This window comes from Plectropomus leopardus, chromosome 1 (genome assembly GCF_026936395.1).
Source record: "Plectropomus leopardus strain MGB_pleo_1.0 chromosome 1, ASM2693639v1, whole genome shotgun sequence".
Taxonomy (NCBI): Eukaryota; Metazoa; Chordata; class Actinopteri; order Perciformes; family Serranidae; genus Plectropomus; species Plectropomus leopardus.
In genome coordinates this window covers 11,693,744-11,721,735 of record NC_142176.1, presented here as the reverse complement: position 1 = coordinate 11,721,735, position 27,992 = coordinate 11,693,744, and the positions used below count along the sequence as shown (strand labels likewise).

The 27,992-nt window shown below is 39.8% G+C and overlaps 1 protein-coding gene across 1 annotated transcript; it reads left to right on the top strand.

The window, feature by feature from the left end:
• LOC121947018 (SMAD family member 6-like) lies at nt 1–27,593 on the top strand. Its single transcript, XM_042491886.2, has 4 exons — nt 1–1,482; nt 5,448–5,501; nt 6,921–6,998; nt 26,602–27,593. The coding sequence occupies exons 1-4, from the start codon at nt 768–770 to the stop codon at nt 27,240–27,242; spliced, it is 1,488 nt and encodes a 495-aa protein (XP_042347820.2). The 5' UTR covers nt 1–767; the 3' UTR covers nt 27,243–27,593.
• Nucleotides 27,594–27,992: the final 399 nt, after the last annotated feature.

Below are 27,992 nucleotides of genomic sequence, written 5' to 3'. Positions count from 1 at the left end.
CAAACCCGGTTTTATTCCGTGTGGTTTGGCTCGAGTGTGTGTGCAGGAGCGTGTGTGCGTGTGGCTGTGTGTGTTTGTGTGTGTGTGCGTCCGTAAAGGAGTTGCAGGGGAGTGGAGAGTAGAGTAATTCCAGCTCTCTTTAAAACAACTTCTCAGCACGGAATCCGTCCCGGAGTTTGGCACCGGAGTCCCCGACCATCTCTGCTTCTCACCGGGACTCTGCAGCGGGATCACTGCTCCCACCACGCCGACACAAATCACCGGGATTTCAGCGTTGTGAGGATTTATTCCGGGGTGAAGGAAGGATTTTACGGTTCAAGGGGTTCACGGAGCTCAAGGAGAAAGTGTGGAAAAGTTGTGGATTAATGTTTCTGATGCTCTTTTTGTAAACTGGTCTCGCTCCTGGACTGGACTCGCTATGGTTTGTGTTTTGTGTGCGGGATCTCCAGAGTGTTGGAGAGTTGAGGGCTTTGTGAGAGAGCTGGCAAAAGTTGTGGCTTAATTGAGTTGGCGACAGCAGGTCACTGAGCAGTGACTGTGTGTAGCCTTCTCCCTCTGCAGACGTTTGGTGATGTTTAACGCGACGCATGATTGAATATCGCTTTCTAATGGTGCTCGAGAGCCAGAAAACGGTGACCACCGGCTGCGCATGTTGTGCGCACCGTGCACAAACCCCCGGTTTTGCGCGACGAGTGTAAATCGATGTGGCATCTCCCGAGTCCCGGACGGGACCGACAGGACGCATCCAAAACTGTCTAGGTTGTCGTATGTTCAAGTCGAAACGCTCAGGTCTTGTACGGCGACTCTGGAGAAGCCGTCTGGTCACCGAGAGCGATGGAAGCCGGCGAGGTGAGGGAGGACGACACGCAGGGAAGCTTCACAGACACGAGCAGCGGTCGGTGACACACACTGACCCGGCTCCGGGACTCACAGGGGAGGCTGGAGACCTGACGGAGAGCGCGGAGAGGGAGGAAGAGGAGCAGCCTGACGATGACCGGGGTGCCATGTGCGTCCCGGAGCGCAGAGGCTCCCGGAGAGGACAGGAGGGCGACAGTAGGACGGTGACGTGTTGTTTGTTTGGAGAATGGGATCTGAGACCTCGGAGCCCTTATTGGGCCCCGAGGAAAGACGGAGGAGGCTCTTGTCAGTGCGCACCGAGGCATGCGGGGCTGGAGGAGGAACTCGCGAGCACTGCTCATGCGTTTTTGAAAAGACTCAAGGAGAGATCTCTGGATACTTTGGTGAAGGCTGTGGAGACCAGAGGAGGGATACCCAGCGAGTGCGTGATGGTGCCGTGTACTGAGCTGCGGCTCGGGGCTCAGCTCATCTCTCCACAGTATCTCCTGTGTAAGATGTACCGCTGGAGCGACCTGCAGCTCTCGGCACGGCTCAAAGCGCTGTGCCAGTGCCAGAGCTTTGGAGCAGGGGATGGCGCAAAGGTGTGCTGCAACCCCTATCACTACAGCCGCTTATGTGGGCCAGGTAAGGACATAAACATTAGAGGGGTGGGGTGGGGAGGGTTAAAGGGCCCCTTTCCTCTCAAACAGGCCTTCAAACTTAGAAATTATCAAATTTATGAGTAATATCTGGAGATAGCAGTAAATATTCCTGTCATTATGCCCTGTTAACACCACATTAATCCTAGGATAATTGATCTTCAAGAAGGCCCAAGTGCTGAAACTTCATCTGCAACACAACAGACAGAGAAATGCATATGGAGACAGAGTCTATTAGCACCAATGCAACCCTTGATGTACATTACTTTTCTATATTTAAACCTGGATCGACATCGGTTTTCTTGTGCTGCTTTCAGACACCTTTTACAAGCATTTAAACCATTGAAGTGTGAGAAAATTTGTTTGATTCTCTCCAAAAACATGGGGGTAATCAGCAACTTGGCATTAAGTTTCCTGCAAAATGCAAAAATAAATAAATAAATAAAATTAAGTAGAAGGTGACAAGAAAATTAGCTTTAAAAAAATCATTAAAAAAATTATTTAATAACCAATGGAGAAAGATAATCAGAATTTGATGATAAGAAAACAACGTTTCTAATTAGCATAATTATATGTTTACAATTAGGGTTGATGGGGAAAATATTAATTTTATTTAAATTTATGTGGGGTTTTTTATTTTACCACTTTTTCAGGTCATTTCCTGTTTTTGTTCTTTTATCATTTTTTTTTTAATAACATCAGTTATTTTTTTCTTAACTTTTTACTAATTTCTTGCAAATTTGCCTTCTTTCCATGGTTTTGACATAAATCAAGCAAGTTTGCTGAGGTTTTAAGGGTTAAACACCACATTTAGTCATCTTCATGGGGCCCAAACTCAGGTGGTGGGCCCTGAAGAGACTCAGTCTCATGAAAGTGAAGTGCGTCATCATTGAAATTGGATTTTATACAGCATAAAGATTGATGACAAGATAGCATGAAATTAATGAGAGTTGAATGTTGTTATTGTTGATCAAAGTGTCGAACAACGTCACAACCACGATTAAAAAGCACCCATTATTTATTTTTTCTTACATTTGCAATTAATGCAAAAGCAAATAAATGCAGCACTGAAACTCCATAGAAAAATATCACTAATGCACCTCTTTATGTTTCCTGCCTGCCTGCAGTTCTTATAACATTTTCATAACTTCAGCTTTTACTCTGTTCAACCATTACTTTGATTTCCTCTCGACATTCCAAACACATTACACATTTATTTAAATCTGCGCAAAAACTCTGCTGCTTCCCACATCATCCAACTGAAGGTCGCTCTCAAGTTGCACTTAGGCTCTTTTTTTCTCTGACAAGGAGGTCCTCCTCTTGTTATTTAGGTGAAGGAGTGCCGATAATATACAGTTTGCATAGTGCTGGCGCCAGACTGACTCGCTGGGTATCTGACTGACTGAGGACTCCGGCAATTACTGGCTCTGCTCTTAAAGGGGCCGCAGCCACAAACCCATGTCCACTTTGGACTGAAGGGACTGTCCCAGCAGCAGCAGCAGCAGTACTGGTAACAGTTTATAGAGCTGCTTTCACACAAAAGTCATCAAATGTCTTTACTGAAACTTAATGAGCATGTATAATTTTGCGTATTTTTGCACATTTTAGCACAAAACTGTACAGTTGTCTTATTCTGAAACAGCTACATTGCGCATATTTTCTATGTTTTGGTGCTGTATAAAGTATCTCTACCATATTTCTATTGTATTTTTTACTAATTTATACTTAAGTTCTTGAGTGTTGAAGTACTTTCTCTTATTTTTATTATCATTCTTATATTTTATTCCTCTTAATGTGTTTATTGTATGTTTAATGTGTACATAACATAAAACCTCGAAGATAATATCAAAAATACTACAACCTAGCAAATATGTGCAGTATAGCTGTTCTAAGAATGAAAAAGCTGTACTTTTTATAAACTGAAGAGTCAAACACTTTGACAATCAAATGCAGCTCTCTTTAAACAAAAACATACGGTGTTTCGGATGACAAACTTTCAGGTTCAGACTGGATCTGTTGAATTATACATATTAGAAATTCCAAAGGAAGACTACATATGTTAATTAATAGATGGGCAATAGGTGCAAACTGGTCTTTAAATATGTGCAAAGGGGAAGATAGTCTGTTGATTCAAGGTGAAAACCTGAATGATGAATGTATTATCTCATGAGAAAACAACTTGCATAGAGGCTACACTTACATTTGGGTACATACTCTTTGCATAAGGGATGTTCCTAGATTTATTTCTTTAGGTTAAGTTTAAACTAGTCAACAAGTCTACAAGTAAGAAAACTGTAACAGTCAGAATTACGCACAGTTTAATTTATAAGGTTATACATTGTCCAAAAAAATGTCACTTACTGTATATTGTGCTGCATTCAGATGTCTTGCATAAGTATTCAAACCTTTGAACTCTGAGCAATTATTTCCAAAACATGGGGGGAAAAGCACTGAGCAACTTGGCAAGAAATATCTTGTAAAATGCAAGAAATTATATTCAGAAACATGTTAAAAAAAAGCTTGGGAAAGTTTCCAGATAACTATATTTATGATGATCATGATTAATATTTAAAATTATTTTACAGAATTATTGTTAATTAATTAATCATTTTTAGGCTTTTTTTTCCATGTATTTTTTTTCCAGCTTTTTTTTGTTAGCTTTTTTACGAATTTCAGGTCATTTTCTTGTACTTTTTCCTAATTTGGTTATTCCATCTTAAGTTGCTCATTGCCTTCTTCCCATGTTTTTGAAAGAAATCAAGAAAATCTGTGCAAGGTTTTAAGGATTAAGGAGCCCTTTGAAATTGCTAATCACATTTTCTACTCAAACCATGCCTTAAGTGCTGCTGAAATGTGTTGCACTTTGCACCATGTGTTATGAACACTGCACACTGTTGGAGAAAATAGAGAATAGAAGTTACTTTTGTTTTTACATAAGTAACATTTATTGTAAACAGCATTCTTTAGAAATTTAAACCTTTAATAAGATAATGATGATTTCATGAATAAGTTTAACCAACCAGTATTTCTGGCACAGACGAGTGAGGGTGGTAACGTTTAATTGATTAGTTGAACAATCCCTGCTCTACATTACCATTAACTACAGAAACATTTGGGTCTTATGATCCATCTGAAGAGGAAATAATATGTTTGATATATGAATTATAGGAGTCAGCATTAAGTCAATTTATTGTTCATTGTATGATGATTTAAAGACTTCAGATTTTATTAAAATGTTCTTCTGGATAGATGATTTTCAGAAACTGGAGTCGTGTTTGAAACCTTTTTTTATGGTGGATTATATTTTTTTAGTTTGGGACAGAAGACAGTTATTTGTTTGCAATGTGCTGTTCTTCACGACACAATACATAGAATATCAACTAGCTACACAAATTGTAAGCATCTCACACTGTCAAATCAACAGTTTTTGGATTGTTTCGGTACTAATTTTCGATATTATCGATATACCAACACCAGCTGCACTTTCTTGCTCTCTCCTATTGTTAATGTCTACTGCAGTCATTCTCTGCAGCTAACCTAGAAAAGTCATATAGTTGTCACGTTAAAGCCTTGTTATATTTATTAAAAAATAAAAATTCTAACTTGAATGTGCTCGGTGTCAAGTTTTCCCTGTTGAATCAAAAACGGTTTCTAATATTGATATATTTCAAGGTATTGTATTGAAGTTAAAAATTCGAGTATCATTACAACACTAGACAGAAGACAAAGTTATCTGTTTTCAATCTACTGTTCGTGTACATTTGTGACACAATACGTTGAATATCTGGTGTGCAAATTTTAAGCATTTGACAATGTAAAATCCACAGTTTTTACAACTTTGTGATTGTTTCATGCAGCAGCTTGTGCTCTGTGAGGCATGATCAGTTCTTTCTCTCTGTTGATAATTTAAGGCCAAACAGTGTTTAACTTCAACTTTTGTTGTATTTCCAGAGTCGCCTCCTCCTCCGTACTCTCTGTCCCGTTCAGATGAACACAAGCCACTGGGTGAGTTTGGAAAAATGGCGACCACTTTGCAAATCAGTAAATGACACAGAGTTTCATCACCGTTATATTTTCAGACTGGAAACACAGATAATTGTTGAAAAGCTGCTTGTGTTTTTTCCTGTTTTGACCCTGACATCTACAGTTCATAACAGGAGGGAGTCTGTATGTGCAAGCAGGCCGTCTGCTCCATAGTTTGAGGGACTGTATTAATATTGTAAACAATGCTTATTTTCATTATTCATTCTTTAAAATGTCATGAAATTTGAAAGTTTACAAGGTGGTCTTCGAATATTTCTTTTTCTTACCAATCATCCAAAAACTCAAAAAATATCTACAATCAGGATGGACAGAAAAGTCCGTAAATGAGACCCCCCAAATCTGCTTTACTTATACTAAAGCGTGTGTGTTCTTTCTTCCTCTTTGCTAGTTTAAATCAGTAAATTTCACAGGTCATGTGGCTGGCCACCCTTGTTTTTTGCGACGGTTGCATCCAAAAAAAAACTCATACCGTTTTTAGGAGAGGGATTTATCATTATGAAACAAGCCACATTTTACTGAAGCAACAATAAATTTAATGTTGGATTCTTGTTTAACCCTTTCAACCCCGAGCAAATGAGTCTGATTTCTCTCAAAAACATGGGAGGAGGCAACAAGCTACTTAAGATGTGACCCAAAAATCTGCAAAAAATTTTCCTGAAAAAGTAAATGACATGGTTTTTTAGGTAATTTTCTTCTCTCTTTTGCTAATTTCTTGCAATTTGTGGGACATTTCTTGCCCAGTTGGTTGTTTCCTTTTAACCCCATGCTTTTGAAAGAAAAAAACAATCTGATCAGGTTTCCAAAGGTTTAAATGGTTGTAAAAAGTGTCTGAACGGGGGCGCCTGGTGGCTCAGTGGATACAGCGGGTGCCCATGTACAGAGGGTTCGATTCTGGCCACGACCCGTTGCTGCATGTCGCCCTCTCTGTCTTTCTCCCCCTTTGACACTTCACGATTAAAGGCAAAAATGCCCGAAAAATAATCTTAAAAAAAAAAGAAGTGTCTGAACACTGGTGAGAAAACTGATATCAATCCAGTTTTCAAAGGGTTAATAGGTAATGGTGAATATTGTGGTTCAATATATTGTGGTTGTTATTGCTTATATTCAGTATGAACATTACTAATGCAGTCGTACATGGGCCCCCCTATCGACTGGGCCCCTGAAAGCTTTCCCTTGTTTCCCCTCAAGTGCAGCCCTGTTATAATATTATGAAACTTAAAAAACAAAAGCAGCTCGTCAGATTTACGAAGCTATAACCAGAGAACGTTTAGCCTTTTTGCATCATAAATGACTTAAATAACAAATTCATCTCCAAAAATGGACTAATAATCTAGATCTCACTCTTCGACTTTCTGTTTGTGCTTTTTCTACCTACATCAGACTCATCTCTGTCTTACACTGAAACTGTGCCCCCCCTCTCCTCCAGTCCGCCTCACATTACGCCAAGAGACTACACAGGTGAGTACCTCACATTACTGCTGCAGAGGAACAGACTGCGCAGATGTTTGTTTCGGTATTGTTGATGTTGAAAGTTCTTTTGCATTCCCGAAGACTTTTCCCACAAATAGGTTTGGAAGCACAAATGGAAAAAGTTTTGGAGTGTGTGCGTGAACACACGTAGCATGCATCCTCTCTGACTGTTTACACAAAAGGCTAAATTGCATTTACTGGTGTTATGATGTTGTGCTTTGCTTCCTATTTTCAAAGTCTGTTAAGACAAGCAAAAACTCCACTGCATAAAGCTTCTATTGTCAGAGCGGCATGGGGGGCTCTGTGGGGGTCTGGGGTCTCTCACTATCTAGATGCCACAGCAGTGTAGCCTTTCTGTCTCTCTTTCCCCGTCTGTCTCTCTCTCCCTGCGCTTTCTCCACAGCAAAATATTTCACTGGGATGAAGCTGCAATAAGATCCCCGTGCATACTCCCAATCCCCTTTGCCTCTCGACGCACCCATCCCCCTCTTTCCCTCTTTCTTCCCTCAAATCCCTCCATTCCTCTCGGCAATTGAGCAGTGGAAAGAGGCTGGCATTTTGGGGGCGGGGGAGCCGAGCGGCTCTGATGAGGCGGAGGTGTAGAGTTTTGTGTGCGTGTATATGTGGAAAGAGGGGGGGCTGAGGGCTGCGTTTAGACAGGAAACAGCCCCCTCTAGATGATGAAACTGGAGCTTTATTTGTTTACGTGCTGGGGTCGGGTGGAGAGGTCCTTGTAGCATTAGAAGAAACCCACAAACCCACTCGATCAAGCCTCCCCGGGTTCGCTTTTGGATGGCGTTGAAGGGTGAATGTGCACCTATGAAGTCTGTGTAGTGTAGTCACAGCATGACAGACCTGTCTGAAATATCTGCAGCAACCCAGTGAAACTTTCTTGAGGTTTATTTGTTTGTTCAGAAAGTTTTGTTAAAGTTGATGTTAAACCTTTTGAAACCTAGGCAAATTAACAACATTTCTTTCAAAAACATAGAGAGAAGGCAATGAGCAAAGAAGAAAAGACCCAGAACAAAATCAGTAAACAAGAAGAACAAGAAAACAAGAAAATTACCTGAAAATGAGCAAAAACACACAAACAAAAATTAAGAAAAACAAACAAACAAACAAAATGAAATGACCTGAAAAAAACTGATTGAAAATTCTAATATTTCTGTCAAATATTTAAAAAAAAAAATGACCTGAAAATTCACTTCAAAAATCAGAGCGGGAGAATCATTAGGACAAATAACTAGGGGAAAATATCAAGAAAACTATTTTTAAACAATATTTATATTGACTTTGTACTTTAAATAGGGTTACAGTAAAATATATATTAACATTATTTATTATAATTTTTAAAATATATATTTTTTGTATTATGTTATTTTAGCACTTTTTTGGGTAATTTCCTGTTTTTTTCTTTTTTGTTGTTCTTTGTGTTTTTTTTTGGGTTTTTTTTTGCTTATTTCAAGTAATTTTTACCAGTTTCATACTATTTTTTGGGTCATTTCTTGTTAAGTTGCGCATTACCTTCTTTCCATATTTTTGTAAGAAATCAAGCCAATTTGCTCAGGTTTTAAAGGGTTAATTTCTCCTCATTAAGGTGTAAATGCTGTTTGAAAACCCTCTCCATACTGTCAGGAAAACATTCTGGGGGATAAACGCTGAAATGCACTTTATTTTTAGTGTTATTGGTCTAAAACTCAATGTCAAATTGAATACACTGAGTGTAGAAATGAGCTTAAAAAGTACCCGCCATTTGTAAGTTTTTAATTGCAGAACGTAAATATCTCCCAACCCAAGTTACAAAAACCTGACCTTGGTGTCCACAATGATAGCTAAACTGCCATGTTTAGAGTGTTTTTTGTGTTGACTAGAGGGTTGGGATTAATAATCAACATGCATTTTTAATACGAATAATAACGCACTTTCTACTACAACAGCACACACTTTTGAAACATGAAGCAAATCTGTCTAACTTCAGTATTTTTAAGTTTATTTACATGGATAAGAGTGTTGTTTTTGGAAGTAATGTTCAAAGATCTGTTTGTCTGTTGAGTCAAGGTCACGAGTCAAACGAGAGTCAGGTTTATAGGTGATTTTGAGTCGTGAGAGAGGATACCTCCTATTGTCTGCCTGGCGAAATGAGTGGAAATAGATCAGTTTTCTTTCACAATGTGGTGTGTTTAGGTGTGCGTGTGTGTGTGGTCTCTGATCCCCTGCCCCCCACACCAGAACGCTGGAGCCGAGCACTGGAGCTCAGGCCAAGAGCACGAATAGGAAAGAGACTAAACAGACGTCGCCAAGAAATCTGCATGTAGCTTTTGTCTTGACAGGTTATGCGACTACAGCTGGTATAATAACAGGAAATAAGCCGAACATGAAGCTTGTATCAAAGAATTGAATGTAGCTTTAACAAAAACCCCTTGATGTTGGCTAGATCTTTCAAGAGTGTAAATGAATCTTTTTTTGTGCAGGTGATCCTCACCCAAAGCCTGTGATGTTTTCTTTAGAACAAACACAAGCATTGAACATGTGCTCCGGCACTTCAGCATCTTTTTGATTCCTTTTAAAGCAGCTATGTACCCGAGCTTTAAGGGGAAAAAGGCTGCGGCGGGGTGTGGTCCATACATACCTTTGCCCCGGCCTCTTTTATCATTCGATCAGTTAACGTTCCCTTTAAACCGCAGCAAACAGAAATGCTTTGAAAAGGGAAATGTCTACTGGAAGTTTAGTAGGCTTATATCTACTCTTTCCCTCTGTGACTCCAACAAAACGTGTCATTCAGCTGCTTATTCTCAGTGTGTGTGTGTGTGTGTGTGTGTGTGTGTGTGTGTGTGTGAGAGAGAGTGTGACGGGGGGGAGAAAGAGAGGAATTTCTGTCTGACTCAGTGATAAGATCGTCTCAGAGTGCTCACATAGGGGTCCTATCAGGACAAACACACACACACACACACACACACACACACACACACACACACACACACGCGCACACACACATAAGCAGACATGCACCAATCACACAATTAGCTGTTAGGAAGGCAAAGTTCTGCTTTTTTTTCTTTTACATTCTTGTATGATGTGTAACAGAAGCTACGTGTTTGCTGTATATCGTATTTAACAAAGCTTGTGTCGCATTTCTTTACATTATTTGAACTATCTGCACTATTTTCTGCCGCCCCTTGAATTTGTCAACATAAACCTAAAATCATGATTACGTTTTGACATAACAAAAACAGTGTGGCTGTATTGGCATTCCTGTTTGTTTGGTTTTGGTTACTGAAAATGGCACTGACATTTGTGAGTCTAATGAGTTTGGTGACTTTTCTTTTAGGCTACATCTACATTACTCCGTTTTAAATTTAAGATGCATCAATATTGCCATGTTTCAGCCTGGCGTCCTCACTAATCCGGCTTCTTAGCGGCCCTAAAACAGAGCGGTTTGGAGACGCTGGGTCTGTGTTTTACTTTTGAAAACTCTGCCCTACTCTGTGTTTTGCTATGAACAGACAGAAACAGAGGAGTTTGGAAATGCTAATGCAGACACCCCTGTTCGCTTTCTGATTGGGTGTTATAAGCCATGACATGTCTTTCTCTGATTGATCACACCCAAGTCATGTGACCATTTCCAGATGAAAACACGCTACATGAGCCTGTATGTATCTAGGCGTTATTTGGATAACAAATTACAGGCGTTGCTGACCTTGTTGTCTCTGCTTACTGTCTTGCTCGTTTCCATTGCTGCTCACCGTCTGTAGATCTGTCTTCAATTGAGGCGACCACCCGAGCGATCCTTCCTGTTTACATCGACTTGCGTATGCAGTTAACCTAAATGGTCATGTGATATGTGTTTTAGGGCGTTTTTACTGTGGATGGAGATTAGAGATTAGAGAGATTAGAGATTAGTAACCTGAATGATATTTACATCTAGAATAATCAAAACAACCGTACTTATGTGTAGAAAACTACTTATCCACCAACAAATAGCTCTAACAGTTCATATTTGCAGTCCATGCAATAAAGTTGAGTCTGACTTTTATTAGAAAGTCTATTTTAATATGACGTAAATGTGACACACAGTGTCATAAAATGCTGACTGTACCTTTGTTAAAGCCTTCCTCTGGCACACTCTCAGGCCAAATGTAACATTTTTGTTATGGACCTAAGAAAAACAAACTCTCTGTCTCTCTGTTTTTGTTTTATTGTCTGTAATGAGCATTACAGAAAGCGTCATAGCGTTGCTGGCATGACTGTTGACTTTTAGTCTTGTTTTCAGCAGCGTTTCACCGTGCAGTAGTTATTTTTTTGAAAGAATTGTCATATAGCCCCCCCTTTTTTCAGGATTGAGAGTTTTTATGGACAATGCCAAAGGAGTTGGTAGTTTCCTTGTCAGTTTTTTACTTCATATGACATCATTGTTCATGTCAAGCTTTTATCCACCTTGTTGTCATTAGGCTCTGGCTTTTGAACATGTGGAAACAAGTAAAGCAATGATACTTAGTGGACATTAGTGTGGCCTGGATGCACTGAAGTAAGACAAGAAGACTGCTCCCTCTCTGCCCTCAGTAATCATATTTTGGTGGCTTGTTTGCTTAAGCAGAGCAAGGTATCAGCCAAACATCCTGTCTCAAAGCCCTGTCTGCACTCGCTGCAGCATTAACCCCATGAATTGGCCCTTTGACTGATGGGGCACGGCCCAGGAATGTTGGGAAATTGGGAAGGTGAGGGGGAGAAGGGTCTCGGAGTGAAAGAGGTGGGAGGAGGATAAGGGGGTCTGACTCTGGAGAGTGACATCTGATACATGTTTGAACATATCGCCGTTAATACTTAAGAAACACAGAGCTGAGCCGACATTCTTGGACGCTTGGAGGACAGTTTTAAGAGTTTGACTGGTGCGTGCTGTTTTAGTGAGCGCAGCTCAGAAAGTGCGAAGCTTTCCAGTTCAATCCAGGTTGACACGGTTGGACACGGTTTTGTAAATCATCTACAGAGGCTCTCAAGTAAAGATTTGCATCACAGAAGAATGAATGTTGAATGAGAGACAAGCAGAGTCATTTCAATAGTAAGTTAAAGTCTTGAGATGTAAAAATAGTGCAAAGAAAAACAGTAAACACCCACTTTATGCTGCATCCAGTGAGAATCTATCCGTCTCGGTCTGGACGGGTCCTCTCAGTGACCTGAACCTCCAGCCTGTTTGCTGGCACGCGTACAACACTTGCTCTTATGCCTCACTGAGACACATTAGACTATGGAATTCAACATCAAGTGCTGGCCCATTAACCATTTGCCATTTCCTCAAATATTTTCCATCACGGCTCTTTTTCTCAACACAAGCAGGGCACACAGCTGAGGACGCAGGGCGCAACTCACTCACAGCTCTTTTATGTCAATCTGCTCATTTTTTTTAGTCCTTTAGTTGGATTTTGAACCTTTTACAAATTTTAGGCTGAATGCCAAAATTTTTAACTCTGGTATTAACCCTTTGAAACCTGGATTGACATCACTTTTGGGCTGCATTCTGTATTGGAGAATTTAAACCTGAGCAAATTGGTATGATTTGTTTTGAAAATGTGGGGAAAAAGTAACTTGGCAGGAATTGCTCCGCAAATTGCAGGAAATTAGTAGATCTGGACATTTTTTTTTTTTTTAAGCTATGGTAGAAAGTCTAAAAATGTATATATTTGCAGTATATACTTAAAAAGACTTTACATTATTATTATTATTATTATTATGTTTTATTTCTAAACACTCTCAACAAGGTCATTTCCTTGTTTGGTTGTTTTCTTTTTTTTTGATTAATTATTTAGATAATCATCTTGTCCTTTAAACAAAGAAGAATGAGTCGTTTCTTCATAAGTTGCTTATTGCCTTCTTCTAATGTTTTTTTTTAAGAAATCAAGCCAATTTGCTCAGGTTTCAAAGAGTTAAACCCCTATCTCATAAAAATTATGCTTATATACAACTAATGTATAAAAGCTAATGCTTTTTCGGAAATATTTGTAATTTCATAATGAGAAAATGTTCATGTTCATGTATTTGGCCAATGGTGCCCCCAGAAATGTTTTCATAAGGATGGCCAGAAGGGGCCACTGAAGGTTTTATGGGTGGCACACCAAAACCAAAAGCCATGACTGAATATCAGGAATTATATTATGCTGTGGTAGTATATAGGCTAGTTGAAAACTAAATCAATGTGAGAGTTAATATGTAGCAAAAAATACTTGCACGCAGAACAAAACAAAAAAAGGCCTGGCCTGTATAGACAGTAAAAACGATGTGCACAGAGTGCAAAAAGTGCAAAAGTTTCACTCCATGTTGGACTTTCCGCAGTGCAGAATCATTGTCCAAGAAGTCCAACATGGTCTGAAATGTTTGCACGTTTTGCACTCTGTGCACATTTGCACATTTTTTTCACTGTCTGTGCAGCCCTACAACATGTAAAATAGAAATACTCGAAATTCAGACTTAAGTCTGAATCTCTCTGTGTGCGAGTCTTCTTTTATTACATTGACATTCTTATGTTCCCCACCAAAAGAGAAGACAAACATACCTACCAATATAAGAGTTAAGGAATCACATACTGATATATTAGTCCCCACAAGACTTTGCAGTTGCCTTAAAATGCCTTATTTCACAGCAGCTTTTCTTAAAAACTTGCAATGAATGTTTAATTGTAATGAAATTGTGGAAGTAAGTAAAAATGGCAAAAAAAAATAGCTGCATTTTTTTGTATAATTCATTAAAAATGAATGGCAGTTTGTTTTGAGTTTTGATTGATATACTAACATTACCACTAGCCATGCACATTTAATCTAACTCACTCTGATTCTTTCAGCATGTGATCTGTTACAACAGCCTCTGTCATGCTGATTTGTCTTGTCTGTTGTCAGCGTGTTTCAGCCATTCTCCAGGTGTGTTTTGCAATAGAAAAGTATTCGTCAATTGATGTAGTTCCATCACAGAAGTGCATGAGTTGTAAAACAGTTCACCCCGACTTTTACCTGTCACTGCTGTGGTTGGCCAAACTCATTATGATTGGTCAAATCTGCAGAAAAGTATCATGCAGAATTCACTGGGATTGGATGAATTTCTGTAAATTGTTGTGATCGCAATATCCTGGAGGGGTTGATATACTTTTACAGTTACGTTTACATTTAAACACACAAACTTGGTTTTCTTGTATCAGAAGTCTGAAGACTGTCTCCTCGTTTTGCTTAAACCTGACTTAAAAACAAGTTTACTCTGTTTGACAACACATGCACAAGAAACAAGAGCTAACAGACGTAATCACTTTCTTGTTTTTATTATCTGTATTTATCGCTCGGATCAACAAGCTATAAACTCAGAGCTGCTGGAGTTTTGTCACCTTGAAGGCTTTAATACTGATAAGACGTTCAGCTAAGATATATATTAATGTTTTTTTTTGTTGATGCACAGATACATTTAATAGGCATACTTCAAAAATATGTGTGCTATTGAGGTTATCTGAGGTTGAGCATGAAAGGACATCCGATATTATGGCGCTTCATCCAACATGGAACTAAAGAAAGAACCAAAACCACAAATGTCTTTATTTTATTTCCCATTTTTTAACATTTTATTTTTAGGGATTTCTGTGTCTGATTTTGGGCCTTCGTGCATTCTGTCTCTGTGTTCAGTGTGCAGACATTTTAATGTGAAACAAACAGAAACAATCCTTATTATCACATTTATTAAGATTTTATTGTTAGAATCACAATAATGTTCTAATTAGCTGTGCATTTTTTTGCTATCCCCCATCTTAACTCTCATGTCTTTTTAGCCGACTTTTACTGCTCTTTGTCTTAGTGTTAATTCTGCTTTTGTTCTTGCAGCCTCTACTGTTTGTTGTGCACACATTTTTTACTCTCTTGTCTTCCTCTCTGTCTTTGTGACTTGTATTCTCGCCCCCTCTCTTTCAGTCCATGTTGTCAGGCCATCACAATTTAAAATAAGGTTTAAATTACAGGACTGGCTGTGGCTTTCCGTTGTTCCCTCAGAGTTTTTGCCAACCCGCAATTTGGCTTTTAATGGAATCCTGCCATGCTGCTGAACCTAAAGATTCTTTGCAGATGTCGACAGGCTCTCTGACTCTACGAAATGTAGGAAACTGTCGCCTGTGCTGTGAGCTCTTAGTGAAACGCTGAGTTAAGACCAAAGTGTGTTTGAGGGAAGCAACATTTTCAGAGTTTTCAGGCTGCCTGTTGTTAGTGACAACAGTTTGTGTGTGTGTGTGTGTGTGTGTGTGTGTGTGTGTTTGTGTGTGTGTGTCAAGCGTTCACCCATGATACTGAAAACCACACTGAAAGACAAACATCTACAGTACTGTATTTAAACTTCACTATCCCAGTTAAATGAGAAATGTAAGCCCAAATATATGTTTATATATGCAGACACTCATCTTTCACTCACAGAGCTGTCAGTAACCACTGATCATTCTTCAGTTCTTTCTTTAAAACTGCCAACTACTATAAGTGTTTGCTACTTTTCAGTGAAGTTGAAATCTTTTAATTTAACAGCTAAAAAGAAGTTAAATGTTACCTCTCTTGCTCTGAATTTATCAAAGAAACTGCAAAGCTAAGATGTATAATCTGCAGTAGCTGTCTTGTTATAGCTGAACACTAGATGGCTAGGAGGTAGATTCATGTTTTGGGCAAAAATGATCTTGTTTATACGGAAATTATGTCCTGAGTTGTCGGTATTTTATTAAAATGATCCATCTTTTACTGATTTGAAGGAGTTTCAGTGGCTAAGTATATGTGATTAACTCAACAGAAGCAAATAATCCTGTTTGTCATGTGATTCTTGGACCACTCTCACTTAAAAATGCTACTGATTTCCATGGAAGAGGGGGATTCGATTTTCCCTAACCAATCACTAATGTATTAGCCTGAATTGAATGTCATTTCAAGTTGACACTGATGCATATCCAGAGAGTCAAACCTGTTTTTGGCAGTATTTAAGATAGGGGAGAAGCACTGTCTAACTTAGCTCGTGCCTAACATTGTTGTTATCACACCACATAACGGCAAAAGCCCCCTGCAGCGCTCATTGGTCATTTTTTAATTAAAAATGAGAAACTCATGTTTAATGTCACAGTGTCAGATGAATCAGTTAGCTCAAACTTGGTGGAGTGGATGGATTCAAAGGTCGAGATCAATGTAACTTTCAATGCCATATTAAAAAAAAACAATCATTGAGAGAGGGCTTTAAACACAAAATATCTGTTCAAAGCAATAATTTTCTGCAATGTGTAGGCCTGCACATGTTCTTAAATACATACTGTAATGGATAAAGCTGCATCTAATTAATTTCTCTTTTAAAAATTGATCAAATATGCATGTTATAAGGGCTAGTAGCACTGAGCCCGCAGATCAGCCGACTCCTCAGTTCCCCTCCATTCTACAGAGTCTTTCAGCTCATTGTTTAGGTTTTACTGTCCACAACTTTACTTTTTTGGTTCACTCTCATAGCATCGTTTCCAGCTGGGCCAGGTAGCTGTTTTTCTGCAAATAAACACACTGCACGCTGCCTGCACTAAATGACAGACAGGCACAGTTAGCAATTAGCTAGAGAACACAATGGAACATTTAGCAGCTTAAGAGCCAGGAGTTTTTCGCAGGACCAGCTGAAGACTAAACCAGAGCTAAACAAAGACTGAAAATTGGACTTAAATTTATCAGGTAGACAAAACCCAACTACTAATGAATGCAAATGTTTCTTTGTATATTCTGAATGTATATTCCTAATGTTCACAAACTAAAGCAGATTTAATGTATGGAAAATGTGGGTAATGTGCTTTCGCAAATACCAACAAGTCCTCCAAACCATATGCCCACGCAGGCCATATGGTCCTTCCTCTAAATACCACCAACAGTAGCAATTCCTACATTAGCGCCCAACCAGTAGATGACAGAATAACTTGTATGACCGCTAACAGTCCCTGTTTTAAACACGTGATTAATGTTGTGAAACAGTCGCAGTTGCTCCAAAGCTACATAGACCGTAGTTTGGCTTAAAATAGGTACACTTGTTCCTGAAGTACTGTAACGTGATATACAATATATCCCTTAGTCAAATAACTGAACGTTGACTTTTGGTGTCTCAGTGGACACAAACGCTGGTCTCCTGGATGAAAGTCCTGTGTTTGTTTGACCTCTTTAATTGGTCAGCTCCAGTGTCGCCGCCTAACACAAATCGTAAAAATGGCGCATAATTTCTGCTCATAAAACCAACCTATTTTGGAGAAGAATAGTCTCTATTCTATTCTTCACAATTTATAAGAGAGGTCTACTAAATTATTGCAGGTCTCACTGTCCTCGTGTCACCCGCTGACTGTGTGAGGTATTTGTAGTGTTTGTGTCTTGTATTGTTAGCCCATAGTCTTGTTTTTCTATATGAGATTCACATTCAGATATTTCTCCCAAATTAAGTTTGTTAGTTTAGTTTCATAATTAACTTTTAATAGTGAAACAAATGGATTTATTCCACCAATAAATGTGTGTAATGATGTTGTGAGGGCCATATAGTGAGACCACGTGAGGCTCAATGAGAGACTTGTCAACTTGACCCCTGTGACTGGCTGAGCAGGGGGAGGAAGTGTCGAGGAAGAGGGCCTGTCCAGGAATGTGTTGGGAGGGGAGGCTTGTCAACTGCAGAGCTCTGCTTCTCTGCGTCGGCTTGTGTTGCTCTGTTCAGGTTAAAATCATCTTTCTTTAAATTACTTGTGCAAAACTGAAGACCAGTTATTCTTGAAACAATAACATGCCGTCTTTCTTCTTGAGGCAGTGAAGTGTCGTAACTGAGGCTAATTTATGTCGCAGTGTGGTGGCAGCTGTATATGTGCCTTTAGTGAGTCCACAGGTAACTCTTGAAAAATGTAACCACATGTATAGGGGCTACATAAGCAATACACTCACCACATGAACTGATGATAGCAAGGGAGCAGACGGAAGAAATGTACTCCTTATCAAAAATGGTCAACAGATTACCTCATACTCATCCAGCAAAGCCATTACCATGCATAGTTTGACTTTGATGTGATTGTTTTCACCTCCGTGTATGAATGAATGTGATTGCTTCAGGAATAGCAGGAATGCACTGCAATCGATCAAGCAGTCTCCTTCAACAGTGGTGCAACAGCGCAGGAGGATATGCAAGAGGAGAGATAAATCACTATATACTGTAGCTGCTGTGACACCTTAATGTACTCGAGAAGTATAATTTAGGATTCAGTCCCACCCACCTTCTGCTAGGTTGGTTAAGCTGCACTAAAAACTGTTGCAAATGTTGCAGTGAAACTAAACCTGCTACAAGGAAGTAAACATTAGATAATTTACAAAAACACACAGTCACTATTCTGTTTTACTCAGATTAATTCAGCTTCAAGATCATTTGTGCACCTTTAGAAACCAAAGAAGTAGGCATACCAACCGAAAATGGTTATTTTAGCTGCTCATCAAGCCAACAAAGCTCTGTTGTGAGGTAGCTAGCTGTCTGATGGGATTAATAATATGGACAATCCTTAAACTGCATTGTTGTTGGTCATCGTCTCTCACTGAATCGTGCATCTTAAATTTTAAAGGTACATTTTACAGCACTTCTTGTGCCACAGCAACTTGTGTTATTCTTGCATTTATCTGCAGAATAATTATCCAATGGCAAAGGAGACAGCATCAATGATAGCTGTTACTGCTGCTGAACCCCAAAACAGCTGAACACCAGTGATGAATATGTGCCTTTGTGCATGTCCTACAAGAGCAGGTTGAATGATTGGATGTAAAGTGATACACTGTTTTAGTACATTTTCCTCAATCTGAATTTACAGAAACTGAACCATGAACAATAGGTCCACGGTTACCTGATTAATTTCTTACATTCTCTGTGTGCTGTTGATATTTGAGATATTTTAAGTATGTTGCAGACATATTTATGAGGGTGGCAATGTAAAGTCTTAAGTAAAGCACGTTAGATGGGATAATATCCATGCGTTTTTAGATTTATATGATGTTTATGCCTTAATTTGATATAGAAACACCATCAGTATGTAGAGTAAAGGGTTGATAATGTGACACGTTACTTGTATATCTCTTCAAGAAGTATTTCACTGCTTGAAAGATGGTCTTTTCATAAAAATAGACTGTCAATGCAGTGGAAAGACAAACTGGTGTTGCATGACCAGAGAAAACAGAAGTAAAGGGCTGTGGCATTTGCTTTTGCTCAAGAGGTAGAAAACCTACAACTACCAGAATGCACTGCACCACACTGGACCAATAAATGCTCATGAAGGTGGATAATGTAACGTGAGCTTGTATGTTTTTAACACAGAAAACGATATGGCGACTGGCTGGCACCACTGACCTCGAATTACAGTTGAACAGTAAGCTAAAATATGTTTTTGAAAACATTTTAGGTGAGAAACAGGCAACGCAGTAACAGAATCTTGGTTTCAATTTGGTCCGCGCTGCTTAGTGTTACAGCTTTACCTCAGTTTTCTCAGTCCCCGTTTTAACAAAACAGTATGGTGCCCACTTCCTGTTCATAATTTCTTGTATTACAGCCAAACAGTGCACTAAAATATGTTTTTAAAGACTAACTCAAAAATAGGCAATGCAGTAACAAAGTTTTGGTTTGTTTTTGATCAGCGCTGCTTAGTTTTACTGTTTGATCTGAGTTTGTTCTGAGTATGAACAAACCGCCTCTATACCCTTTGTGTCCATAGTAAACAAACAAATGGCAAACAAGAATGCAGAAGTACAATCTGTAGTTTGAGCACCATGATACCTGTAAGAAACTTGAGAGGACGACAATGGTGGATAATTATTTAAGCATATAATCTAGACTTGACATCAACTGAAACCACCTTTTATTTTCAAAAATGTTCGTAGTTAGGAGAATTTCTTCAACTATAATCATATGACTGGAGCAAAACAAAAGTTTGGATTCCCTGTTTTTTTTTTTACGTCCACAGAGATAACATGAACTTGGTGTCTTTGTGGATGATATAAGACATGACAGCAGTGGTTGTCCAGGATGCAATGATGTATTCAAAAACCTGAGACATTCCTTGGCTTAACTTGTCTGGCACTTTGAAGTTGCAGCAGAAATGCAGGAAACTGGTTACTTTCTCTCTTCCTCTTGGAGGAGCTTTCTAAACTGCCTCCAAACACGTCTTCCTAGGAATTTTACAGGGACACACAGCTACTTTCCTGTGACTCCGTTGACCTGCAGGTTCAAGGAATGCAGTCGTCTGTTTGTATGAAATAATGGATTGCATTTCTTGTGCAGAGGCGGCAGATAAAGATGTTTAGTTGCACGCTGCAGCAGGCTACATCATAAGATCCACTTTACAATGGAAAAAGAGGGAGAAGGAAGGCGTGTGTGTGTGCTGTGTGTGTGCAAGAATGTGTGTTTGTATGTGTTTGGGAGCCCCGTTGTGTTGGACTGTGAATGTCTGGCGATAACGCAGCCCTCTGATGGCAGAGATAGTCGAGACGCCAGCTTAAATGTGGCTTGCTGGATTGAAGTTGCCCTGTAATGATAGTTGTCTCAAACAACACAGAACCTACCATTTGTAGCCAGGGAGGGGTGTTTTCTTTTTTACCCCCGTTATTTTATTTTATTTCTACTTTTTTAGAGCATTGGGAGGAAATGTGAGGAAGCTGAACCAAAACAAAGCATCTTAGCGGCGGCTGACAGCGGTCAGTAGCTGAATTCTATCCTCCCCTCTCGTCCCTCTGTCCCCCCCTACGCTCCCCCCGTCCTCGCTCTCCCTCTCCCCAACCCACCCACTTCTTTCAGCACAGTGGAAGAGTCTAATAACTGGAGGGGAATCTAATCCTTGGCACTAGATGAAAGACGAGGGTCTCCCTCCCTCCCTCTCTTTCTCACAGTCTCTTTCTCTCTCTTCATTTTTTCCGTGGATGCTGGTTATGCTTGGCAGGTTCTCTCTCTCGCTCTCTCCCTCTCATTTTCCCGCTCCCTCTTTCACCCAGTCTCTCTCTTTTTTTTTTTACTCCTCTACTTCCCTTTTTTCTCCCCCCAAACTTTCTTCCTCTCTGTGCAGGTTAGCAGGAGGAAGCCTCCGCTGCTCAGACTGGAGGCAGAGAGGAAAAGAGACGGAGTTTAAAGTAGTAGGAGACAGTTTAAACTGCTTGAAAATAGTTTGACATTTGGGCAAATATAGTTTTTTGTTTTCTAACTGTGACTTAGAGGATGAAGTTACAAGTATCTGGTTAGCTTAGCATCAAAACAAGGGGAAACAGTTAGCTTGTAGCCAAAGATAAAAATCCATGTAGCACCTCTAAAACTCAATAATTAACTTGTTTTATCTAGTAAGGGTATATAAAGATGGAAAACTCTTCTCCACTTTTTCCCACTGAACAAGAATGATGCCAAAACACCCCAGTGAAAGCCAGCACTATCTTGCACAGGTGATGTAATTTGGAGCCAGAGTCTGTACAGTCTCTGTCATGTCGTCAAACCAATTGCAGCCACACTGTTTGGCACACATAGCTGTCAATCATAATTTCCAACCCCCTTTTTATAGCATCAAATAATTAAGTAAAACCAAATTTATCAGAAAAATCAACACTGAAACAGGGGGTGAGGTGTATACTGCAGCCAGCCACCAGGGGGCAGTCAATATTTCTTGGCTTTACTTTTGGGGAGCTGTCATGTCATCCATCTTTATTATGGCTGTATCTTGTTTGTTATATTTGTACAAAAACCAAAGCAGTCAAAAAAAGTTCAACGAGTCCTCCAACCCATACCACTGCATTGCTCTTTTGTGTTTCCTAAATTAGCACTCTTTTGGTGACAGGAGATCGACATGTCTATACATAAATGACAGAATAAGTTGTATATGACCTTAAACAGTCACAGTTTTAAACACGTGGTTAACGTTATGAAAGGGTCGCATTAGCATCAAAAGTGCTTGTTTAGGTTTAGGAAAAGGTCATGGTTGGATTAAATTAGGTTTCTTTTGTTATGTAATTTAACTTACGTACATAAGTTCACTATGTAAGATTAAGCCACATCACGTGACGTGACTGACTTAGTCAAAATAACTCAGAACTGACTTTTAGTTTGACACAAGACACAGACAACGGTCCCGTGTGTGAAAGTCCTTTGTTTGTTTGACCCATTCATCCGCCTTGACCTCCTCTTTCAGGCTGTTATCATGCCTTGTTTGTACCTCCGAAAAGATATGCACTACAATTTGTATATATTCCATGTAAGCCAACTAACCCTAACCACTGACCCCTAACCCTTCTTTCCCTAAACCTTACCTACGTAATAATACATCATGTATGTAACGTCAAATTTTTCATTTGTCATTTGTCATACGAACTATTACATGAAGATACGTCAGGTTTTTGTGTCTTTATACCGACTATACTGCCACCTGACCTCCCTTCTTGCTCCTACTGCGGCCACAAGAGGTCGTTGCCCAACAATAAACATAAGTATAAGTCATAATAATCTTGTTGTATAACAATCTATGTGGTCATTTTTGAGCGTAAAGATGACATTATGACATTGTGTAAGAAATAAATGAGTAAGAAGTGACGTCCTGGAGCTCTGTCGTCATAGTAAGGTTGTCACACAACAAGCGGAGACTCCACGGCAACAAATAATTTGGCACCTAACCCCCATAAAACCAGAAATTGTTTCTACACGTCTTTATTTGTATAAATTAAACAAATGAGATGTAACATGTTAATTAGTGAGCTTTTGAAGAGTTGTGAGGCAGATTTTGAACAACACTAGCTGTTTCTCAGTGTTTCCAGTCTTTACGCTAAGCTAAGCTGACTGTCTGCTGGCTGTAGTTTCATGTTTATCTTACAGAGTTGGGAGGTGTCAAACTCCTCATTAAACTTTCAGCAAGAAGGAGAATGCTGGTATTTCAAAAAACGTCTTAAATATTCTTGTAATATCTACAGACTTGTGATTGGAGGAGGAAAAAATAGGAAAGATGAGTGTTGTTGTCATTGTTTGAAGTCCAGGTTCGTCAGTCTGCTGGGAAGCTGGCAGGAAACTGCCTGTCTGACCCCTGAACTCAGATTGCCACTGCTTTTTATCAGTCTGAAAAACAAAACAAGTCCATACATTTAACTTGTGGATTATTGTGATTTAATTACAGCAAGTAATTTGTTTTATATTTCACTTTTATTCCCACCTTTGTTCAGGCTTTGGATAAAAACCGTAAAGTGCACCAGGGCGTTTCCATGAGATTGGCACTAAGAGACAGTGATTTTGAAATGAAATAACAAAGGCTACTTATCTAATTGGTAAACAGAGCTGTTAAATGGTGGTTGGTGTAAATGCTTGCAGGACGCTGTAATTGCTGCCAGCCCTCACATACAGATGTAGGCACGCAGGTTCACGCAGTCACACACTAACACACGTTTTTTTTTTCTTCACTTCCTCCCCTCGAACATAAACATGCTGATAACCTCCAGTCTGAACCCGTCTTTTAAAATTCCATTGAAAAAGTTCGGTCGCCCCCTCTTCCCTCCTCCCTCGACATTCTCACACAAGCTCATTATACCTTTTAGTTGGATGATAGCCAGGCTGAGTATGATGACACTAAGGACTGTGCCAGAAACATTAAACATGACATGCTGTACCACTCGCGCTGTCAAACACTGGTGGAAATCATGATTGAGTGGTTTTGACTTCACAGCAGATCAGTACCAACACTTTTTGATTATTTTTTAAACTTTCTTTTTGTATCCATTGATGCCCTTTGAGAAGTTATTCACTGTATTGTGGTCAATTAAACATGGCGGGAAACAAAGAAATATAAATAATGTAAGTTAAGAATGTAACAGTAATTGAAATCAAATATAAATGCAATACGGTTAACAAGTAAATTACAAATAAATAAGCAAATGACTCAGCAAGCAAAATAATATGATATATATATACTGTAAATATACATATATAGAATAGTAACTTAAAGGAACACTGTGTAAGGTTTACGGAGGATTTAGTTGCATCTCGTCATTAGAATTGCAGATTGCAACCAGAAAAACTTCTCCTGGTGGGAATTTCTTCAGTGTTCATTGTTCTGGAGGTTTTTACCACAAGCCGAAATGTCTGTAGAGGTCTTCTCCTCTGAAAAACAATCATACAAGGAGTTTGGTATACTTTTTTTCTCTGATTACCAAAGGCCAAATTATCCACAGATGTCTCTTCCAAAAACAAATGGACCAGCAGATTTAATATGGTAAAAACACAGAAAAAAAGCAGTTTCATGTTAAAAAAAAAAAAGTGTTTTTCTGATGCTCTCTTTGCATAGGCGATTGCTTACTATGGTTGCCAATACGATAAACTTTAATGGCCCTGTCAAGAACCATCCTGGGCTACTGTAGGAACATGGCGGTGCAACATGGCAATCTCCGTAAATGAGGACCTGCTTTCTATGTAGCTATAAACAGCTCATTCTAAGATAAAGAAAACACAACAATTCTTAATTTTAGGTGCTTTTACACCAAATATTATACAAACATATTTATTAAAACATATTCCATTTCTGCTAATATGTCCCTCTACATCCTACACACTAGACCTTCAAGCAACAAAAAAATTAAGTGCTTTAAAAAAGACATAAAAGGCATTAAATGAGACATAAAAGAATACAAAACAATAAAAAAAGATGTATATATAGGATTTAAAAAGAATAAATGAAAGAATAATACACATAAAGCAGGAATTCTTTCAGATATGTGGTGCAGAAAAACTGAATCAATTTAGGTCACTATAGAGTTCAAATTTCATTTGAAACTTAAAAGCCAGGATTTAATACTATACTCTCTCCAGCATCATTCATTATAAGCTGGAAATTAAAGTGTACTATGTCTAAAAAACCCTAAAAAGTCCCAGTTTGTTTTATGTCTTCTTTGGGAATTAATTTGATCGTGAGCTCATAAAGTCTCCCTGTGTTTCCCCAGACATGTTTGTGTTGCCTTATTACAGGGAAGAGCATGGCTTGTAAAAGTGTGTGTGTGTATGTGTGTGTGTGAGAGAGAGTCAGAAAGAGATAGAGCGAGAGAAAGAGAGAGATCCTGCGAGCTGAGCAGCCTGCTCTCTTATTGGAGAGCTGTAAAAACTCCAGACCGCAGGAGTTGCCAGCCTGGAATTCACTAATGACACACGTGGGCCTCAGATGAGAAGTGCAATTTTGTGTGTGTGTTTGTGTGTGTGTGCGTGTGTGTTTGTGATGTAGTCGTACTGTTTGGATCAGAAGTTCCAATTTGTGTGTGTACTTGTGCATGTGTGAGGCCCTATCTCATCATCTAGTGTGTGTCTGCGCTTGTATTTGCGTACAAACACTCACACACATCTCCTCCTCCTCTCAGCTCTGCGCACTACCACCGCCTCTTCTACCACCCCCCTCCCCGAAACAAAAATGGCCGCTGTGCAAACATAACACACCTAGCCTAATCTCGGTCCTGGTTTCACCCAAAAGCAGCTTGTTAATGGGAGAAGGGCCGCAGCCATTCTGGCCCCTGGTGGATGAAGAGGGGGTGCTTGCGGGAATATGAAAGGAATGGGGCCAAAGGCACATGGGTCTTTAAATCCTCTATGTCAATAGAGTCTCTGGAGCAAAATAATGGCATCACTCTGTGTGGGAGTTAATGTGAGCTGATAGCATGAGGGCTGGGGGGTCAAGGGTTCACGGGCATGCGCTAGGTTGACAGAGAGCTGAATGCTTCCCGCCCCCCTGCTCCCCTCTTTGCTGCTACTCTTTAACTCTGGACCTGAAGGAGTGTTTCTGAGGGAGAAGATGAGGGATGTCAGAGGAGGAAGTGGGCTGTTAAGTGTTGGCAGTTTAAGCACCTTTTCAGAATATTCAGACCAGTGACAAATCAAAGGAAAAACAAGTGAGTGAAGAAATGTAGTGAATGCAGATGCTTCCATATAGAGTATAAGGGGTCACTGAGGGATTTGATGAGTATGGAAATGTTGTTTCAAGTCAAGTTGATTTAATTTGAATTGCTCAAAATGTCTTAAATCACTAGAGCTGATTTGATTCATTAGTTGAGGACTCCTCAGATTCTTTAAGTCAAGTTGTCTTTTTTTGTTTTCCTTTAATCGGTCAGTGCACGTTCAGCCCGTTTTCATCCAGAAGTTCCTGCAAATAAAAAACGTAACTACACATTTCTAGTGTGTCGTTAATGACGAATGAGAGGGATTGCTTCTGTATGAGTCAATACATCTAATGCAGGTTTTTCCTTTATTTTGTCACTCACAGGTTCAAGGTCGCATGAATTTTGCTCAAGCAGTAAAAGAAAATATTTTTGGAATATATAATATTTTTGGGTGGAAAGTTGAAACAATATCCTTCTACAACTTGCTGCTGTTTTGACTTAAAACATGTCATTGGTTTGAGGGATGCGTGTGTTCTGTCTCAGGGTGAAGATGAGGGATGGTCTTGTTAGTCTCAGTATTGATGAGCATGAATAGGATCATTAAGTGGGTTAGGTCACATTCTGGCTGCGTGAACACTCATCTTCACACATGCACTCTTTGCCTCCAATATTAATTCTTCCGTCTCTCCTCTCTCCCTCAGACACTGGTACCTCCCTCGGCTCCTCGACTTTCGGCGGACATCGCTCTCACTGGTGCAGTGTTGCCTACTGGGAGCAGCGCACACGCGTGGGTCGCCTATATCCAGCCTACGAGCCCTCGCTCAACATCTTCTATGACCTACCTCAGGGCACGGGCCTCTGCTTGGGCCAGCTCCACGCCAATGCCTACCACAGCCGCCGTGACGACCCGGGCAGCCACGGCACATCGGGTCTTCATGGACACCCCAGCCATGGAAGTGGAGGGAACAGCAGCAGCAGCAGTGTGCAACAGATACGCAGTAAAATCGGCTACGGCATTGTGCTGAGCCGTGAGCCGGACGGAGTGTGGATGTACAACCGCAGCCAGCACCCGGTGTTTGTCCACTCGCCCACTCTGGACCCACCCAGGGCTCGAGGGCTGAGTGTAAAGAGGGTGATGCCAGGCTTCTCCCTCAAGGTGTTTGACTATGAGTGCTCGAGCTGGATGACGGAGCACGGCGTGAAGCCTGAGTGCCAGGAGGGGCCCTGGGACCCCCACAGTGTTCGCATCAGTTTTGCTAAAGGATGGGGCCCCTGCTACTCCAGACAGTTCATCACTTCCTGTCCGTGCTGGCTGGAGGTGTTACTTAACAACCACAGATAGCACACAAACACAGAGACTCACATGAGCTTTCCTGCCCCAGTATCCTAATTGTAATCTACCTAGATTTAATATAAAATTTATATATTATATAAAATATATTATACATGTAAATACTTGAGTCATTTTTACAATGCAATTATTTATGTATAGTGTAATGTGTATATGGACAAAATAAAAAGGAACAAGAATATGCACTTTTGATTCTATATATGCATTACAGTCTCTCAGCGTCATTTTGCAAATATAAACTGTAAAAATAAGACAAACCTGGTTTATGTTCTCATGATTTAGCAATTCCATCAGAAAGTATGCCATACACACATTGTCAATAAAGTATTTGTATTAAATGAAGGTTTTGTGTGGTGGTCTCAAGTACTTTTATGGATTAGTTGTTTTCTGTGATGTGCAGGGTTATGACTCTGACAAACACTTTGCCGGTTTTCTCCCAGAGCGAAGAGATATTCTGTTTACACCATAGATGCACTTTTCAGGGTTGACATGAATGGTTCGAGGTGACGGTTGACTTTTGGACTAGTCTCACTTACCAGGTGTAGACTGTGTCTGTAAGCTTGCCATTGGCTGGCTATTTAGGCCGGCATTCTCCCTCCCTTCCAATATCTGTGTGTTTCCATTTTCAAATTCAGTGAAGAAAAACACACCAGCCTATGCTCCCATAACTACAGTACTTGACTTCATTGCAACAAAGGTGATGTTTTGAACTACATGCTTGGCATCATTCATTTGCATTAT